The sequence below is a fragment of the Macaca nemestrina genome, chromosome 4 (assembly GCF_043159975.1).
Source record: "Macaca nemestrina isolate mMacNem1 chromosome 4, mMacNem.hap1, whole genome shotgun sequence".
Taxonomy (NCBI): domain Eukaryota; kingdom Metazoa; phylum Chordata; class Mammalia; order Primates; family Cercopithecidae; genus Macaca; species Macaca nemestrina.
This window is the reverse complement of record NC_092128.1, coordinates 63,515,534-63,537,276: the sequence shown is the minus strand read 5'-3', so window position 1 is coordinate 63,537,276 and position 21,743 is coordinate 63,515,534. Positions and strand designations below refer to the sequence as shown.

General features: G+C 33.0%; 1 protein-coding gene across 4 annotated transcripts in view; it reads left to right on the top strand.

Annotated features, from left to right (window-relative positions):
• Window positions 1–21,743, top strand: part of LOC105475417 (semaphorin 3A) — a 539,208-nt gene that overhangs the window by 452,652 nt on the left and 64,813 nt on the right. For all 4 annotated transcript variants that reach the window (XM_011730630.3, XM_011730633.3, XM_011730632.3 and 1 more), the window contains one exon: window positions 1,604–1,723. In XM_011730630.3, coding sequence (XP_011728932.2) covers window positions 1,604–1,723 — 120 coding nt within the window. The remainder of the gene's footprint in view (window positions 1–1,603; window positions 1,724–21,743) is intronic.

Here is a 21,743-nt window from a genome sequence, read left to right as displayed (position 1 = left end):
AACTCAGTTTTCAAGATGAGATTCATATCTATGGATGTTTAGAGTAATAACATGTTTATGTTGCTCAGTGATTTTCTCTGTGTAGCTATTCTCCACTGTTCTGGAGGGTCTCCAAAATCAAGTCTGTTCAGACATATAAGTGAGACAAAGGTTCTACCAAAGGAATTGCTTTGGTTTGGGCGACTATGAATATCAATGTTACATTGCAAAGCCCTTATTTGCAAGTAAGAATTAGGTATGTGAACATATGGTAATGTTACACAAATGCTTAAGTTATAATTTATCTTTGCCCTCTTTATTATCTGCATATTTCCCAAATCAATAAATAAACATTAACCTATTCGATCAACAAGATAATATTAAGATATACTGTAATTGCCATGGATTATTTGAAGGAAAATATTTAAGTTTTGTTGTTTTGTTTTCAAATAATTCACTGTATGTAGAAAGGCAACTACATGTTTTCTGGAAGAGAGAATACAAGGCCCTTTCTGTTTCCAAGTAAGAAAGAGTGATTTTTACAAACTTTAGTTTATTGAAAGGTGGTATGGTTAAGTATAAAAGGCTTGGGATTAAACAAGCCTGGGTTTGAACCTTCACCTTGACTTGCCATTAGCCGAGCAACCTTGAGTTTCTTGAACTGTAAAATAGGGATAACATTATTTACATTATGGGATTGTTAACAGAACTAAATGAGATAACTTGAATGTGTCAAGCCAGTGCCAACTGCCTGACAAACACGGAGTGAAATTCAGTAAATATTAACTTCTCTTTTACCCCCCCTCTTGTCTTTTCCCTTCTATTCTTTACCGTCTGGTTATGATTCCTCCATTATTAAACTCTGACCTAGAGTTAATTCAGTTTAAGTAGTAATGAGTCAAAAAGTGATGGAATCTTGCATTGGAGTGATTATGATCTGGGTTTGTCAAAATTCCTTCCTCTTAAAACACATTTCTCCTGTATATGAGGTCATGTGGTTGACTTATTTTTGGACTGGTTGATAGCTTATAACAAATAAAAACACTTCTCCCACTAGATACATTAAAAAATAAGAAGCAAGAAAAAAATTCTGGCAAAAAAAATCAGCATTTCTAAATCATAGCAAAATCTCATTAATTCAGATCCCACTGAGAAAGAAGTATATAAAAGATTTAATTGCCATTAGAATAAAGCTATGAATAAAATTTTATAATGATACCTCACTCTACGTTATAAGGATATTAGAACCATGGTAACTGTACACATATAACAGCAAATGATATAATAAATGTAGTTTGCATTTTGTGAGTTTGTCAGTGGTCATAGTAGAAAAGAATATAATTTTATGTTTTAGCAAGATTCACTGAATTGGACTTTATTCAGATTTTCTAAGTTTGTACCGGATAAGTAGTCATATACTAAATCAGTGAATATTTGATAAAATAATTCCTTCAATAAGGACATAGGATTAAAAAATAAGTAACGCCGCATAATGATGCAGAGAGCATTTCAGTTTTCTTCTTAGCATTCTAATAACATGAAACTTGCATTTTGTTTGTTCGTTTTGCTTTGTTTTTGCCTTAACTGAGTTAAAGAATGTGTATGTGGTTTTGTCACAACACAGATGGAGAATTATACTCTGGAACTGCAGCTGATTTTATGGGGCGAGACTTTGCTATCTTCCGAACTCTTGGGCACCACCACCCAATCAGGACAGAGCAGCATGATTCCAGGTGGCTTAATGGTACGTGGTTTATGAAAGAAAATAGACATATAACATATGTAACTGTATTAAGTTACTGGAGAACTCTTTTACAGTACATGCAATATGATTTGAAATTTAGTGTGCAGTTAAGCTAATGGTGGTGACTTCATGATGTTGGGTGTGAGAAAGTTCGGCAAAGAAAGAAAAGAGAGATTAAATATTCAGGAAAAGATTCATTTAGTGCCAAAGTTGAAGTTTCTCAGTAGTTAGCTATGGAAAGAAAGATCTGGATCAGAGCTACGGAAGGGAGGCAATGGAAAAAGATAAGATGACTTACCAATTCTGTCTTATGGGGACACCACAACAAATCTTACAGGGTAGTATTTTTTTTTCCCTTTACGTCTCTTATTATTTCCTTGAAAACATCATCTTATATACTAGTGAATGTCAAAAATTGAATGTTATTGCAGTGTGAATAACATATTAATAGTCTTTTCAAAATTTCAAAGGTATTTTAAATCATGATTTCATATGATTCACATTTAATCTTAATCATCCTAAAACCCCTCTCCCATTTTATAGGTTAGGATTTTAAGGTCAATATTTTATCTAATCCAGTAGAAGAATGTTTAGAACAGAAACCCAGTTTTCTGAACTTCAGGCACCGGCTTAACTACTTGATCAAGTAGATGCTTATTATTATTTATTACTATTACTCTCTATTTTCTTTTTAGTATAGAAAATAATTTTGGCATAGCAGAAAATATACAAGCTGTATATACCCAAAATAAATAAATACTACTCTTATTCAAAATTTTAACTAAGCAATCTGTTCATATCCTCCTATCTAGAGTTCATTTTTTTTTTTTTGGGTTAGTCATTTACACATTTACCTAAATTTTTATAAAAGTCCCTAGTATATTAACCATGGTTGTTTTTATTGTTACTTAATGATCTATATTTATGCCTACCTCCAATCTTAAAAAACAAAGCCACCCAATCTCCAATTATCCCTCCATGAAATTTATCCTGCTTGTACATAACTCATTAATAAGAATGAAGCATGAAATTTTTCCTGGTTATACATAATTCATTACAAAGAAAGACACTTATGGTTTATAGTCATGTTCTCAGTAAGACGCCTGAATATCTCATTCTATGAACTTCTGCCACAGTTGTTGTTCCTGCCTTATTTCAGGAACCCCAAAATATAGTTCATCCCTTCTGTCTTTCATTGGTTGTTAGAGAAAAATCACAGGTCTACCTCTAGATCTCATTGAAATTCCAAGAGACCATGACTTGTGTGACAACCTTTGTTCTGATCCATCTTATGCTTCAAAGTGACTACTCAAAACACAAAACATACCTCAAATTACCTCAGTCAGCAACTCTTCCCTCCTGTGACAGCATTTCTGACTGTCCTATAATTTTCCATGTAGTAGTGACAAAGCAATGCTCCCTTCCTCCTCGTTTGACCCTTCAGCCTTGGCTCTTAATGGCATTGATGTTCTTTGATTAATTTAGTCAATTTACATTTCATTTGTTATCTTTATCTCTTTTTCAGTACTAATTTCTTCCCCCAAGCTAAAATCTTACTTATCCCAAGCAAAACTGTTCTGTCATGCTATGCCACAAAGTCCCAATATATCTAAGTTCATAGCCTGGTTAGGACTTGTTTCCTCAATGTTACTACCTTTACTTTAAACCTGGCATTCATCCAATAATTACTTCCTTGAAATTATTCCTCCAAAGGACACTAATGATTTTCTATTACTTTTTATTAATGTCTACTTTGACAATGTCTCCTGCAGCATTTATCATTAACTAGCCCATTCTTTTAAAGTCTCTTCTCTTAGCTTCCCCTATTTCTTGACCTCCCAAGTTTTCTTTAAATTTGACATCACTTCTTTACTATTTTAAATCCTAATGATGGCTAACATAATTGATGATTGCATACAAACACTGTGGTAATCAAAGGGGATTAGACATGTAGTCAAATGTTCCTCTGCCACCGGGGGTAGACAGAGTTTCATGGTACCTGGGTGACCATGTGAGAAATTTGATGCCTCACCGGGGAAAAGAAAAGGTGCTGAGATGAAGAGAAGAGCATGTGCAGAACTCCAAAAACCCACAGGAATATTCTAGAATATCCAGTATAAATTATTAGCCCTAGGATGTGTGCAGAGGCAAAATTAGTAGGAAAAAAAAAAAAAAAAAAAAAAACCCTCTTAACTTTGCTATCTGGTTTGTTCACAAACTGAAATATTTGTGTGGGAGGGAGAATGTTTGTTTTTCTATTTAGAAAGAAGACTTTGATCTACTAAGTACCCTAAAGGGCATACAGGCTTTCTCTGTCCATGAGAAACAAAATCTCATTAGAAGATGGAATAACATAAAGGAGAGTATAGTATCCATTTCATTTTTATGGCCTCGGAGAAAAAAAAAGCCATCAAGTTAAAACTGCTTTTATGCTGCACACTCACATGTTGACAGCTGAGTCTGAAGAATTTACACTGTGGGAAAACACAGTCATTGTCCACAGCTCTGTACTTCATCTCTGAAAATGTGTAGTTCATTTGAGAATTCAGTTATCAGTCTCTCAGCACTAAACGTGAGAACTGATTTTTCCAAATTAGCACAAAGGTTACATCTGACAGGGTGCAAAAAACAGAACTGCTGCAAGATGGAGGATACAGACATGTTTGAGATAGAACCAAGGGACTCTGAATCACAAGCCTTGTGACATTAAATGCCGTTACACAATAAAATTGAAAATGTAATTTTCATTAATGTACATTCATGCATAAAATAAACAAGTTTTGAGGCATCAGCATAGAGTACACAATCATATGTGTTCCAGAATTAATACATTGCTTTGCGAAGTATTTTTTTTCAAGGGTCTTCAGGGTTATTAAAATTAATTTCAGCATAGGACTTTATTTTTCTCAAATCAATTCAACTCTTTTGGAAGAATCAGTTCACCTATTTTAGATGACTTTTAATTTTTGTTCCTGGTAAGGAAAAACAAACAACAAAACAGTTGTCTAAAATTGGAACTTGAAATATCTTGATTTATTAAAATGGAGTTTCACTACTTTCATAACTAGAAAGTTTATATAACGATGCCAATAAACGTTTAAATTCAGTTTTAACAGGAAAATTTAGGAGTGAATAACACTTTCAGATTAAGAAACTTCAGACAATGGAATCTGTTGTGTATTTTACATTTTAACATGTAATAACATTCTTAAAACATCTTCATTAGTTACGATAAACCCTAATTTAGGGTTTCTAAATGTTATAACAATTTTTTATTTCAGAAAATATACTGCTAGGGGTTTGGCATGATGTGCCAAAATCCAGCAGTTTTTTCTGATACTACATAAATTCTCTCAGTATTATATGGTTTCAAATTTCAACTCCAACTTCAGCTGAATGTGGAAATAAAGTAAAATTGTTCTGTGTATATTTATAGTAAGGAAACAGATAAATTTATGCTGCTGTTATCATGATATCTTAGCATTTATTATGAAAATACTACTACCTAGTTATTATCCATATTAACAATTCATTAGAGCAGTTGGATTACTAGCCCAATTTATTTTTCTTATTTGATGGAGACTGTTTTCCAGTATTGTTTATGTCTTGGAGTAATAGTGGGATGATACATGATTTAGAAGAAAGACTATCTTTAGAATGAGGCATGGTTTCACTTTACTTTGTCCCTTACAGTAATGAAATGAACAGAGGTACTACCTGTCTCCTATAGTTATTGTGGAAAATGACCACATAATAATGTATAAAAAGCACTGAGCAAGTTCTTGGTATGTAGTAAGCACTTAATAAATGCTAATTATCTGGGTACCCTTTATCCCACTTCTGTTGGGTGGAGCACACTTAGGAAGCTTGGCCTGACTCATTCTGTGAGTGATTATGTTTGAGTCAGGGTGAAAGGGCAGCCAGAGTCGGGTTTAATACATGAAACCACATGGATCCCAAGGCCTGGGGAACACAAACAGACCTAATTACAATGCCTGGAGTGTGACGCCTTCCCACTCATTTCAGGAAGACCTGTTTTCTTTTAGTGGAATTTCCTAAAAGGATCGTGCCTGTAGATAGACTAACCCATTTGCTCTTTTTCTGTAATTGAAATGGTATGCAAGTCATCACTCCACTTCCTCTCACTTGTAATATTCATACCCTGATGGCCTGCCCTTATTGGAATCAGCATAGCTTCCTCTGTGGTCATGTACTAGGATATTTCGTACTCTCTTAAGATTCAAATTTCTCCACAACATGCGTTTTTAGAAAACTAGACCCAGTGACGGAACATATGACTGCAAATAAACTATGAATACACAAGTTAACATTACACGTTACCAGATACCCAATCTCAAATCACTTGTACAGCTCTTTTAATACACTATTTTGATCTTACTATCTTTGGAGACATAATGTCAGAGTATCCAATTGCATTTTCTTTAATAAGTAAAACAGATCATCTAGTTTTGCATAATGTCAGACTTCTGATGATGTCATTTTTGATTATTTCTTTGGCTTAAGCAAGTTAGTAATGTTTTGCTGACCTTTGGGGAAAAAGCCCTCTATAAGCCTATTTCATGCTTATTTGAGCAGATGAGTGTTAGAGGAGCTGAGAGATCATTCAGTTAAAACAACAGCAACAACAAAGGTCCTCTTAGTTTTTATAGTCAATGAAAGAAGAAAACAAGAATGCAGTATTTTTAAACATTTGAATTATGCATTCTATGAGTAAGCAGTGTATGCATTAGCTAGCAATTCTGGAGTATCAATGTATAAAGTAACAGAAATAAAATGACAATCCTTACAGTTATTTTCTTTAAATTACGCTGAAAATTTGAATATGCAAACTTTAGAACAATAGTTATGTCTATACCTAAAGACAACTTAGTTGTTAAGTTTTGTTTTCTCAGGAATCTATTACTCAGAAAAATTTTCATCTTAACAAATAATGCACAGCCATTAGAAATGTATCTTTTTAAACAATAAGTATACACCATGAAATTATTCTACTCTCTAAATAATAATACATTTAATCAAATCACTAAATATCTCTTTTTTTCATAAAGAGCTAAAAGTTTCCAAAAGCTAAAAGTTACCATCACTTGATATCCTTTATCAAGGACATACTTTCTCTGTAACTTTTTGTCTAAGGAACATAATGACTTTTAGCGAGTTTTTTGAAATCACTAATGAGGAAATATGAATAAAGCTTTGGAATAAAAATTAACTCATTAATGGCAATATGTTTAAAAACTGATTTTATTTTCTTCCAGGCTTCTAAGAAAAGCGACCTGAATAAAATTGTTCAAATTTTGCCATTTCATTTTTTTTTTTAAATCTTGGGCTAAAACGTACAACTCTCAGATGTGGCATATAGGCAGCAAATTTTGAATGTCTTGCTTTGAAATTAACAGTTGATGAGAGTAGAAATATAAGAGTTAGAAGTATTATTATATTTTCTCAAGGTAATCCTGCTTTTTAAATGAAAGTTGATCACATGAGACAATATATTGGACAATTCTTTATATCAAAGGCAGCTTCCTTTTTCTTCTTGTTTTTTACATTTTTTTCTCTCTTGTCTCACCATCAGTTTAATGAATACACAGCCTGTCTATACCAATTTCCTCTTCTAGAGTCACTACATTCAAAGCTTGGTGGGCCTCAATAGGGATTTACTGCTGACTGGGTAATCTGGGTTCCTGTGTGCAGTGACATCAAGCAAGAGATTTACCAAGAGAAGTGGATGCCATGACAATGCATGTAACCATGGTGTGACCGGCCTCCCTGACATGGCTCTCAAAAGCTTTCCCTCTGTGAAAACAGAAGCCTGTTTGCAAATTAATTAGTTTCTGGCGGCAGCTTGATTGTTGACCCAGAGTTTGTAGAGTGGAAAAACAATCAGATTAGTGTGCTCAGGGTAAAAGACCAGTGTGCACTTGCGTGTGGCTTGCTCAACTATTGAAGCTATGAATGGAGTGAAACAAATTCTATTCTGAGAAGCCCAGGCAGAGGTTAAGTGTGATGAGCCTAGAGCTCCCCAACAGCAGGGGCTGGGGAATTAAAGGATTTTACCCAGATCAAGCTGAATGACAGGAAGCAATGCCATTGAATTTTAATGGCATGGATAGTTTTGACCAGAAAAAAAAAAAAAAAAAAGAAAAAAAGCCACTTGTTATACCCTAATCACTCTGAGTGAAAGGAATGGGTTTACAATATTATGAAATATTCAATGTAGGTTTGATACAAATACTTTCAGAATAGAAGATTTCAGAAAATTTCACAGTGGAAGATATTAATGACAGTATCTCAAAAGGTCATATAATATTTATTTTAAAGTTCCAAAATAACCTGCTTTTCCATGTTGATAAAATATGTGTTCATATATCTACTCTACTGTTATATAAGATATAATCCTCAGATGCACTATAAAATTAATACTGAGACAGAGGGAAATGTTAACTTATGAGAATATATTTTCTTGTGTTTATTTTTACAAATATCAGTTTAGATAATTATACCTAGAAATTGTGTCTACAGGCTTAGGACAAATTCTAGATGCAATTTTTTTATTAATTAAAATTTATTTTGATAAAGTTATTGATTATGCTTCATTTTATAAGATTGCATAATACTTTAAGCCATATATACATTTCTTTTTGGATATAACTGATAGATTTCTCCCTAAATACAGCACTGATTACTTTACAATACTCTCTCATTCAAAAATCGTTTATGTCTCTCAATTTACAAGCAAATTGAATCCAGATTCTGCTGCCTGTCAAGTCCTTTATCATCTAATCCTAAGTGACCTCTCCAATATTAAACTGTACCATACTCAAATCAAATAGAGCTGGTGGCCCTCAAATTTGCTATCTTTTTCATATAGCCTTACCATTTGCCCACAGGATTTTAAGTGTTTGCACCTTTGAACCCCAAGACCAGATAGATGTATGTTTGTAGTTATCACAGGGCCTAACATCCAGCCTCCTACCCTAGGATATATGAAATAGGAAACTAATGAATCTCTTCAGGGACCCTAAAGTTAATCTGCCTCAGTTTGTATCCCAGTTCCTCCATTTATTACTTACATGACTTCGGGAGTCATTTAAGTTATTTGTATTTGCCACACACTTAAGGTTTGTAAGAAAGGATTAACAGTAATACCTCATACTGTTTTTCTGAGAATGCATGAGGCAGTGTATATAGGATAATTAGAACAGTATCTGATAATACAGTAAATACTCATGTTAACTGTGATTGCTGCTGCTGTTACCTATATCCACCTCCATGCAAAGCAGACAATACATGTTTAGCAAATTGATACAACAAACAACTCTGAAGTTTATGCTTGTCTTCCTTTAAATATTGTCAAGCTATTTGGTTATATTTTAACTGATAGCTACTATCATTTTATGGGGAAATTAGTACATCAGGAATATGTAATATGTTTCTAGTAATAGTTTTAGCTTTAGTATTAAAATCATAAAACACATTGTGTTTTACAAAATTAGAAGATGAAACAATGAAATTATAAACAACAGCCAAGGTCAAATTGTAATGAAATGTGTTTCTGTGTGTGTTAATTTATCTCTAGTAAGTACAATACTTTTAACTTAATAAACTTAAATAAATAATTAGGTTAATTCTGCAGTATTTTTTTTTCAATAAAATGGTTAAGAAGACATTAACTGCATTTATGACTCTCCTGCTACATCGCAGTTTAATATTTAAATTTTTCATGAGGGGTCGTCAACTATAATCTTTGGGATGATAACAGCATGGAGTTTCTGGAGACCTACTGTCTGACTTCAGCAACTGTAAAGAGATCTCTTTGTGACCCAGTGTGAGCTCTCTGTGACCAATTTCTTCTTTTCAAATGAGAAGAACTGCAGTTTCTCTCTCATTTGGTTGTTATGAGAATCAGGTATGAATTAATTATGTAGTGCATTTGGAAAAGTGACTACTACAAAAATCACAAGAAATTCAGTTGATGTTGTGTTAATATTGTGTAAGAATTTTAATGAATGGAACAATTAAAATACATAAATACACCAAGTGCTAAAAATGTAGTAAAATGCACAATCTCAGTAAACTGTGCAGCCACATATTTCTAGGAGAGTAATCAAAGTGGCTTAGGGAAAACAAGACCAGATGAAGTGATAGTGATCTATGTCCTTTCCTTAGACTGAATCTATACATACAGGATTACTTGCCTAATGGTGTCTGCTCATTTTGATGAAAATAAATTGACTCTGCTTCCATAAAAAGAAAAAGTATTTTTCTAAGCTTAGTGACATACTTATTGCTAAGTTACTTACACACGACAAAAAGGTATTAAAAATATTCTAAGCTTCATATATCAACTAAAAATGTTATTCAGGTAAAGGGTCTTTAAAAATGTTTCCCCAATAATACTGGTAAAAAAAAATGTGTATTTAGATGCCCTTAAAATAAACATTTTCAAGGTAGAAATATACAGGTTACTACATGACTAAAGAAATTAGACAAGAGAATATCAAAATCCTTGTTCTAAGCCAATTATCATTTTCCTATGGCACTTTTTTATTATCACATACATTTTGCATTTTAAGTTGCATACCATTATATATTTATTATTATTATTTAAAAATCTATTCAAAAATAGAGTTTTACTTTTAAAATGAATCACAATTTGTTTCTAGTAATAATTTTATAAATTAATATGGGTGCAGTTTTGTCATTAGAAGTATGGTTTTTATTATTTTACTTGATTTGCTAAATTTTAATTACTGTTGGATTTCACATAGGCTAATTGCATAAGACACTCATCAAAAATGTAACTTTTCAATGTGTTTACAAATTTGCCTGAATTCTTATGAATCCAAATAATAATCTCTTCAAATGATTTGAAAGTTAGCCAGGTATGGTGGCATGCACCTGTAGTCGCAGTTACTTGGGAGGCTGAGGTGGGGGGATCACCTGAGCCTGGGAGGTCAAGGCTGCAGTGAGCTGTGATCATGCCACTGCACTCCAACCTAGGTGACAGAGCCAGACCATGTCTCAAACAACAAGAACAACAACAACAACAACAACAAATAAACAAAAGATACCAGGGCTTTGATATCACAGAGAGCTTTCCCACACATTTGTAAGGGTATTTATGGAAAACTGGTGTTGCTATTCTCATTGCTGAATTGGAATTATTACATGTTCTCTAGGATAGGAAAACAGGTAATCCTAAAGAGAATACAAAATTTAGAAAAAGAAAAAAAAAACCTCACTCAGCTATTTGGAAGGAATCTGCAAAGAATGATGAAGGAGCGGGAGGAAGAAAGGGAAAAAAGAAAATAATTCCTAATGGTTAATAATAATTTCCTGATGAGATTTTTGTCATTACTTGATTATATTAAACATGTATCATCTTAATAAAATCAATGACATCAACAAAGAAATAAATATCCCCAAACTGTATAAAGTCTTCTATCCAAAGGTTTAACTCTCAATTTTATAATGCAAGTTATAGGTGACACATACTTAAGGACTTTTTTATAGGCTCAAAACATTTTTTAAAATGCTACTGGAACATATATTAATTCCTAAGAATACTCAAATTACCATTTTATATCTGACCATATGGTTGTCCATAAAAACAATTAAGATACTATGTAACATAATATGATAGAGGTAAAATAGCTACATTATTATTGAGAAGTTAAGACTAGGTATTTTTCTACAGAGATTAAGCTATTCATTTCAGTTACTGTTTATCAATTTGTTTCTTTTTGAAATTTTGATTTTCAGTAAGTATTTTTATATTCCCAAGTCTAGTCTCTTCTCCTCTCATTCAATGATGTTTCTGTTTACCTGTAGAAAATTTAGGTTTCTAAATCACTCCAGTTACCTACACAGAATGTTATTCTCTTCTCATTTCCCTACTGCTGATATAAGTCCTCCTAGAATCACTGATAATAGCACAGTGTATGAACTACATTTGGTAGCTACCAATATATACTCTGGCAGCTTCCATTTTCTACATGCAAATAGTATTTACTAGGTTCAAGGAACTGTTGTTATAAGAAACAAAATTAAGTGAAAAACCTGCCTTCCAGGATAATACCTATAGTACTTTTTTATCTGATGAAAAACCCTAGAAGTCTTAACACATCAATAGGATCATATTCATATATTCCCAAAGCGTCTTTATATCTCAAGACCATTGTTTAACCCATAGGAAAGGGAGGAGTTACTATCCATCTTCCTTTAGATTAAACAAATTTTTGGATCCCATTGATTTTCAGGCTCTCAACCTAGTATTACAACTACAGACTGGGGATTTCACTATAAAATGAAAGCAGGAGATGACAACTTATGAGGCAGGCTTTCCTTTGTCTAAATATATCCAGTCTTCTGTTAGAGACTGTGTGTACAAGAGAGTTCAAAACAACAAGAAATTGGAAATTATTTTTTTAAGTTTTGAAGAAAAGGACAGGAATCAATTGGAACCAGAAAAACTATATATTATTTCTAGATTATATGACTGTAGATTTTTAAATTATGTTATCTCAGAGACAAATGTCCCTAACTATAAGTAAATTGTGAACAGAAATCATTGAAAAAATAATGAGATGAAAAAGACTGGTGTCTAGAAAGAAGTAATCAGAGAGTGGGGAGAAACCAGAAACAGTATTCTTTTATATTCAGTAGAAGCTTGATAACTGACACCATGGACTGTTATCACAGTAAAATAAGGTCTCTTCAGCTAGTCTCTGCACTTTAAAAGCCACATGTAAAATGATAATAAATTAATCATTAGGAATAATCGTGGTTCTTGATCCAGACATTTTTTCCAGAGTTAAGGGGTTTTATTTTGCTTTAAGATTTTAATTTTTTCTTTGATTATTTAAAGGAGTGAATAAATAGGAACCTAAAAAATACATGTTGTGAGAAAATTTCTTAATTTTTTTCATCTTAATCAATGATAAACACAATAATACACTTACAATATGGACAAAAAATATTTAACATGTTATTTGCTATAGAATTTTTATATACCAGTAATTTTACTGCCTTCCTATTTTATGATTAAAGAAAATAAAAAACACAGTCATTTCCCAACTTCTTTGGGTTTTACTACATAAATGTGTAAATTGTGTTTGTTCGCATATTTTTTAAATTGCTTTTCTATTTACATAAAATCTGTAAGTATTTTCATTGGTCTCAGTAAGATCTGGAGGCATATTATTTTAAAAGATGGTGAAATATATTTTATTTGTTGTTTTTAACTAATAAATATATGTGTAACATTTCTTATAGATGGTCTAATAATTTTATTCTAATTAATATCTAATTATAGAAAACTCAGCATTGTCCAGGAATAATGATTCTAGGTATTTTCTAGTAGTTATTTTATGGGAAAAGGTAGAAAATAGTAGGTCAACTAGAAAGTAAACCTAACTTTAATTTATATGAAGATACTGGAAACCATTTCTTTGTGCTAATAACATAAAATGAGAGGAACTATGTGCTTATTCAAAAGAAAGTTGGAAGTATCAAATTAGTTTAGAAAAACCTTTATTAGTCTTGATAAGGTACCTATGCAAACAACTCCATATGAGCACTCAATAAGGGGAAAACAACAACAATAAAACAAAAACAGGAAATAGGATTAATGGCGTGCCTGCACTGAACAAAGACCAATACTTGATAGTCATAAGCAGGAATTTAAAATTGTACCCACCAAATTGTAGGTGTCGTGACATTGGAGTTATTACACTGAGTATTTGAAAGTTTTATCATTAAAAGCAATATTTGAAAAATTGGCAGTCCTACAGAAGTAAATAACTGAAATAATCATGAACAACAAAGAGACTATATTTGTATTGTATTTTATTATCTTCAAAGTGCTATCTACAAGAGCACTTCTTTTTCCCAAAAACCCTGTGAACTAGAAAACTGTTGATAATCAAATTAAGTAACCTGCAAAACGTTAGTTATAAACTGATATTTAGTGATAACTGAGATTAAATTCATTTTACAATTAATTTTATGAAATTAATTTTACCATGTTAAAAATTTACACATTTCTGCAATTTGCAAAATATTTACATGTAAGGAATGTTTGTCGAGTCAGATACATACTGTTGCAAGGTAAGATAAAAGAGCATAGCAGGCCGGGCGCAGTGGCTCATGCCTGTAATCTCAGTAATTTGGGAGGCTGAGACAGGCGGATCCTTCGAGGTCAGGAGTTCGAGACCAGCCCAGCCAACATGATGAGACCCCATCTCTACTAAAAATACGAAAATTAGCTGGGTGTAGTGGTATGTGCCTGTAGTCCGAGCTATTTGGGAGGCTGAGGCAGGAGAATCATTTGAACCTGGGAAGCGAAAGTGACAGTGAGCTGACATCATGCCATGGCACTCCAGCCTGGATGACAGAGTAAAACTCTGCCTAGAAAAAAATAAATAAATAAAAACAAAAAATTGTCGAAGTTGAAGGATTCTATATACCATAGTTCACAAACCAAAGGTTTGCGTTATTTATACATAGTTAAAATCAATGAAAACTTAGCTTGTGTAGACCCTCGCTACTACATGTGCGGCACTTGAACTAACAGGATGTGCATCCATGGAATCTTTTTCAAAATGTGGAATCTCAGGGCCCACCCAGTTCTACTGAGTGAGAATCTGTCCTCTATCAAGAGCCCACATTAAAATTTGAGAAGAACTCAACTAAACTACCAAAGTATATTATACTTTTGATTATTAAAAGAGACATAAAAATAGTTTTTGTTCCCTTTTACCTGAATAGATTCTTTTATATCCCTACTTTTAGCACAAAATAATGTGTATGGCAGGGCAGGTGCATCATTATTTAGATTCAGTTTACTGCTCATTTGTGATGTAATTCAAATTTTGCAATTTAAGAGGGATAAAGTCTTTGTGCATCTCAAATTAGTGGCTTGTTCCTTTTAAGCTGGGAAGATGAAAACATAGTCTAAGTGTATTCTTTGAACAGGTAGGTTGGATTTTCAAGCAACCATCAGTGAAAGCCCATCTAACACTGCTTGACTCATTTCACTGAGGCAGTGTCAGATTAACATAGCTGCTAGCACTATTACAAAGTTTTGTGTTTAAACCTTTCTTTAAAAAAAAAAAAATGCTCTTTATGATAGCCTAAAAATTTTCCATAACTACATATTAAGAATTTTAGGCCGGGCGCGGTGGCTCAAGCCTGTAATCCCAGCACTTTGGGAGGCCGAGGCGGGTGGATCACGAGGTCAGGAGATCGAGACCATCCTGGCTAACACGGTGAAACCCCGTCTCTACTAAAAATACAAAAAACTAGCTGGGCGTGGTGGCGGGCGCCTGTAGTCCCAGCTACTCGGAGGCTGAGGCAGGAGAATGGCGTGAACCCGGGAGGCGGAGCTTGCAGTGAGCCGAGATCGCGCCACTGCACTCCAGCCTGGGCGACACAGCGAGACTCCGTCTCAAAAAAAAAAAAAAAAAAAAAAAAAGAATTTTAAAAATATGTAGTAGAGGTCGTGACTTCTGGGTTTTAAGAAAAGTCTCAAAGTACAGTGGTTTAAAAAAGTTGTTTTCAGAAGAGGTTAATATGAATTAACTGTCTTTAACTGGAACCACACAAAGACTAATGGTGTATTTTAAATAATAAATAGAGTGATAAAACAACAAATAGTATTTATAATATGTGGTAATCTGCAATCTTTTCCCTGTAAACATCTTTTTGTCAGAAGCTCTCAGGAAAGGAAAGCAAGGAAGATTTTTAGTGCAAAACAATAACTTAAAACTCAAATATGAAACCACGAATTATACATCTTATGTTAAAACTTTAAATTTTATGTCATAACCTTAAACTTTAAATTATAGATATATAATATGATTTATACAAATAAAATATCACTTCCCCAATATAAAAAGAACTCTTCAAATTCATGTAAATGTAACAACTTTTGTACTATTTAGTTCACCAAGGTAGGATACTAAACAAATAAATAATAATTATTTATTTTCAATATATTATGATTAGAAAAGTTCAAAAACCATGGTAGTTAATGTTGAATTTGAATTCTTATTTCTTAAAAGATAATAAGATCTTTCAGATTAAACAGAATGTGTGATAAGAATTGTTTTGTACGAATTCTAATTACTTTGAAAATTATGCTATAAATTATCTGCTTTTCTGCCTTGAATTTCCTTCTCATATAATTAGGCATTTTCAAGAATCAAAACTCTTATTGTCTCTTATGAACAAAAGCCATAGAAACTGCTAATTATATTGCAGTTAAACATGTTTTTCTTCTTTGTAAAGATCCTGAATTTCTGGTGTTTTTGAGAACATTTTTTGACCATGGAATAATCGAAGTGTTGAAGCTCCTCTTGTGTAGCAATCAGTATAATTAGGTTCTATCTATAATCACATTCATGTTATTTAAAAAGTTGCCACGGTCTGTGTCAAATAAAAATTGACCTAAATCTTTCCTGGTCCCTAACTCATTATTTTATTTTAAGAATCAGGCCACATTCTTATAGATATCTCCCTTTCACTAGACCCCTAGGTCCTAATCAGAGGCAACTCAGAGGACAAGCCATGCTGCCAATGCCATCCTCTAATGAGTGCTTGAACTCCTCGCATGCCCTAGGGAACAGGTGGTCATCAAAACAAACTTTCTCCATTTTGCATAAAATTAACTTTTTATTTCACGGTATAAATGTTTTGTGAGATTACGTATTCAACAATTTTTGATAAAGTAAATTTTATGATTATTTGACAATCGTTTTGTATTTTGAATTAAACAGTTACTGGAATTCACAAATATCCATGTTTTTCTCTGTAGATTCTAACCTGTTTTTCAGAGGAAAAAAAGTACGCATAAATTGAGTATCTGCTTATATTTTAGGACACCTTAATACAAAAAAAACATTAAGTTTTTGTTATGTATTTGCTCTTGTTTTTCTGTTGCTTATTGGTTTTCTTGTTTGGTTTTTGACTATGTTTATTGTCAATCAGTTTATCTTTGACTCATGTATGGAATATGTGGGCAAAAAAATTATATGAAACCTTTAAGAAATGTTTTAGAGCACAGACAAAGATGAAAAAGATTTTCAAGTCATCCAACTTACATGGAGTTATAATATCACCAATAAAAATACTCGACAGTGCCAGGCACAGTGGCTCATGCCTGTGATCCCAGCAATTTGGGAGACTGAGGCAGGTGAATCACAAGGTCAGGAGATTGAGACAATCCTGGCCAATATGGTGAAACCCTGTCTCTACTAAAATACAAAAAAATTAATGAGGGGTGGTGGCACACACCTGCAATCCCAGCTACTCGGGAGGCTCGGGCATGGGAATTGCTTGAATCCGAGAGGTGGATGTTGTAGTGAGCCGAGATCGCACCACTGCACTCCAGCCTAGCAACAGAGCAAGACTCAGTATCAAAACAAAACAAAACAAAACAAAAAAGTGTACAAAAGGTAAAACTAGAAGCAAATATGTTTATGAATATCCAAATATTCCAAATAAAATTATACAATCAATTCTATTAAAGAATTTTCTTAGCTCAGTTCATTAACTTAATATTTAAAATGAAATGCGTGCTTTCCCCAGTACAATGTTAAAAATTAGATAAAAATCTTTTTTGTGTGTGATCAATTTAAATATGTTAGCTAGGAGAAGAAGAAAATGTTCTTAACATAACCAAGAAACAGTTGAATCCCAATTAAAGTTCTTAATGGATACAAACACGTTATTAATTCAAGGAATCTGTTATTATAATTGTTCTTTGGAAAATATATATGCGTATATGAGATGCATCTTAAACTTATCTAGACTCCTTGTTTTAAACATAACCAATGAGTAAGATATGACTGTGGATTGGAGAAAGAGTCGAAACAAGAATTGGTATATTTTTCTTTTTTCTCAGAGAGCTTTAAATCATGCCTGTACTATATCTTTTTGGTGTGTTCAGTTTTTTTAGCTCCTGCTGAAGCACTGAAACTTTAAGAAAAATAAATCACACACACTTAAATGTACTTGTTTCATCTCATTTAATAAAGCAGAGTAAGCACACTGTCTAAAAATTTGATGAACTTCCTGGCAAAGGGAAGAAAAACGTGCTCTAATTTAAAAATGAGGTAGGTTAGGAAATACCATGTTTCTTGAATCACTACCAATTTTCCCTTTAAAGAGAACGTTTTAGTGTGAAGTCATCGATTAAATAAAATCATATAAATTACTTGTTATCATAGAGCAAAGGTTTTCTAAATAGAAAGTTCTCTATTATTTGGGTGTAGGATATGAAGGTTTGCTGCCTTGCTTTACTTCATCCAACTTCAAAAGTTAGTTTTAATTGCATTGTAGAAAAATGTTTTAATTACTTCTTGAACATGAGCCCCACTGAGAGGACCATTTTGTTTCTAAAGAGCAGAATGTTTTTATTTATACTCCACTTTTCTTTTAAATCGACCTTCTTGTGTTGACAATGTAAAAAGATGATCATCTTGTCCTCCAAATCTTTTCAGTTTTATAGAAACTCATTAAAAACCTGTGTATTGTCTTTATGTCTTTAAATGTAATCAAGGGCAATATCCAAATTACTACTTTCTAAAATATGTGTGTGTGTGTGTGTGTGTGTGTGTGTATGTGGAAGGGATGTGTGTGTATATGTGTAACCTTGTGAGATAATAAAAAAATTGTTCCTAGAGATTATTTACCTAATGAAATTCTATCAGATATATTCAAATGACAAGAGCATCTAATCTAATCACACACTAGGTTTATACCTAATGTAATTCAAAAGCATAACAATGTAAATTATTCAAGGACAGTTGATGATGATGGATGAATACATATACACTATGAATTTATTTATTGAAGACCTAATGCAAAGAAGCATCTGTAAATATGGCAGCTTCCTGTAGTTAAGAGGGAATAAATAACCAAATATTACAGAAATGCCTATAAATATTATAGTTAAAGTAGCTAGATTAATCAAAACATATTGAAATCCTTCTAATCCATATTTAACATTATAAGATACAGGCCTCTAAATCATTATTCATAGTGAACTTGTAAATAACAAGACATTGTATGCAACTTTTGCCATCTGCAATGGACAAAAACCACTGCAAAAAATTTTTTTAAAGGCACATAATTATGTTATCCCACATTGAAATATTGAAGAATTGTCTCTTAAACAGTCAGTAGAAAACACCACATACTTATAAGATAAAAGAGTTTAAGCATAGGTCACAATTTAGTAGATAATAATTATCAAATCATGACATAAAATAACAAAAAAGTTAAATAAATTTTCATATATCTATTTAGTCCAAATTAGATTAATATGCCCAGCATTTTCCTTAAGATACGTTTGTGCTCAGCACTATATTCCTGCAATTCAATTTGAGGCATTCATTCACCATGGTAGAAAAGCTATTTTAAGATATCATGATGGGAATCAATCAATAATATAGAAATACAAAGTTGAAATGTGACAGAATAAATTGTCTTAAAAAACAAACTTTATGGCCAGGTGCGGTGGCTCACGCCTATAATCCCAGCACTTTGGGAGGCCAAGGTGGGCAGATCCCGAGGTCAGGAGAGCGAGTCCATCCTGGCTAACATGGTGAAACCACGTCTCTACTAAAAATACAAAAAATAAATAAATAAAAATTAGCTGGGGATGGTGGCACACACCTGAGTCCCAGCACTCAGGAGGCTGAGGCAGGAGAATCACGTGAACCCGGATGGCAGAGGTTGCAGTGAGCCGAGATGGCGCCACTGCACTCCAGCCTGGGTAATAGAGTGAGACTCCATCTAAAAATAAATAAATAAACAAACAAACTTTATTTACTATACATTTAATTTTCAAAAGCAATTCTATGGCATATAGCCGGTTACATTATAAAAAGTTTCCTAAAAGGCCAGGCATGGTGGCTCACGCCTGTAATCCCAGCACTTTGGGAGGCCAAGGTGGGCAGATTACGAGGTCAGGAGATCGAGACCATCCTGGCAAACATGGTGAAACCCCGTCTCTACTAAAAATACAAAAAAAAAAAAAACAAAACAAAAATTAGCCCGGTGTGGTGGCGGGCACCTGTAATTCCAGCTACTCGGGAGGCTGAGGCAGGAGAATGGTTTGAACCTTGGAGGTGGAGCTTGCAGTGAGTCAAGATTGTGCCACTGCACTCCACCCTGGGCAATAGAGAGAGACCCCATCTCAAAAAAAAAAAAAAAATTAAGTTTCCTATTGAATTATAAAATGTTAACGACCACAATATTTAAGTAAAAACAACATACTTTGTTGATTTTGTTCCAGTTTAAGGATAAGTGTGAACCATTAGGATAAGTACAGTATTGGTAAAAGAAACTAAATCATTCACCCATTATAATAATTATTGTATTTACATATTGTATTTTCTTAGTTTTGCCTTAATCCTTATATTCACCTAAGTTCACCTTTGCTGAATCTGCTTTTTATTTTTGGGAAGCATAAAAGTATTTTTTCTAATATTTTGATATGAAAAATTTCAAATACAGGAAAGTTAAAATAATTTTACTGCTATAAACCTTTGTCTTCCACCTAGATTCTACAAATTTACAATTTACTACAATGTATCATGTATTTATCCAGTCACTCCTCTCTCCATTCATCAATCATCTTTCTTTTTATTAAGGCAAAGTAGCTTCAGACATCGGTACACCCTTCTTACATGATTAATGATATGTCTTCCACTTCAGTTTTCAGAAAGAATACTTGTATTTTGATGACGTCAATGACACACTTTCAGAAAATGATTTTTGGTGGTAAACACATTTCTTAATAATGAAGCAGAAGTAATCAACCATGGGATAACAATAAGGATAGCTATTTCACAATAGTATGTTGTTCTAAGCCTGGGTGTATCAGCTCTATTATCTTTATAATGTCTCCAAATGCTCACTTTATGAGTAAGAACTCAAGACAGAGATGTTAACTTGCTCATGATCACACAGTAACTAAGTGGTGTAGCTAAACTGGATACTGTGACAGCTTCTTAACACTGCCACCATCTCCATGAAGGCGGTTTATAAACCATAAGCCAATTATTTAAGTATATATAATAGTGTTTGTTTGAGTTCAAGTAAACAAGTATCCTAAAGTGTAATATATTGTTAGGAACTAGAGAGGATTCAAAGATGAATGGCAAACTCTAACTAAAAACAAACAAACAAACAAACAAACAAAAACTTAGTGAAATAGAAATGGAAACCCAGATTTGTATTGCTCTAAAGAATAAACTAGTGCTGGTTGGCAGGTAACTCATCGAAAATCAGACAAAATACTGTATTATAAAAATGCAGAAGAGAAATTTCCACCTGACAAATTTAGAGAAAGGACTTGTGAAATATATTTGAAAGTAGTCTTGAAAAATTGTCATGATTCTTGGTAAAGCAATTTTCATAAATAAAGTAATTTAAGAATAAAAGTTTTGGGAATCCCAAGTGGTAGGGTAGGAGGATACAAGGAAATTCAACTGGAAGTGAGCCTAGAATTATGTCATTTTTAGCCTAGAATTTGTATTTTGGGGCTAGGTAGCAGAGACATTGCATGTCTTTTAAAGGCATCTGAATTTGCTTAGCCAATGAAAAACCATTAAAAAACTGTGTATATGTAGAGATATACCTTGTAAATATTGTAAAATATTGATTTGGAAGAAAATTATTTAAAGCAATGGTCCATTTTTTGTAGGCACACACCCATAATTTTGCTCGCAGTTTCTTTTTTTAACTTTTATTTTAGGTTTGGGGGTACGTGTGAAGGTTTGCTTTTTAGGTAAACTTATGTCACAGGGGTTTGTTGTACAGATTATTTCATCACTCAGGTATTGAGCCTAGTAGCCCATAGTTATTTTTTTCTGCTCCTCTCCCTTTTCCCACTCTCCACCCTCAAGTAGAGTCCAGTGTCTGTTGTTACCTTCTTTGTGTTCAGAAGTGGTTATCATTTAGCTGCCTCTTATAAGTGAGAACATGCAGG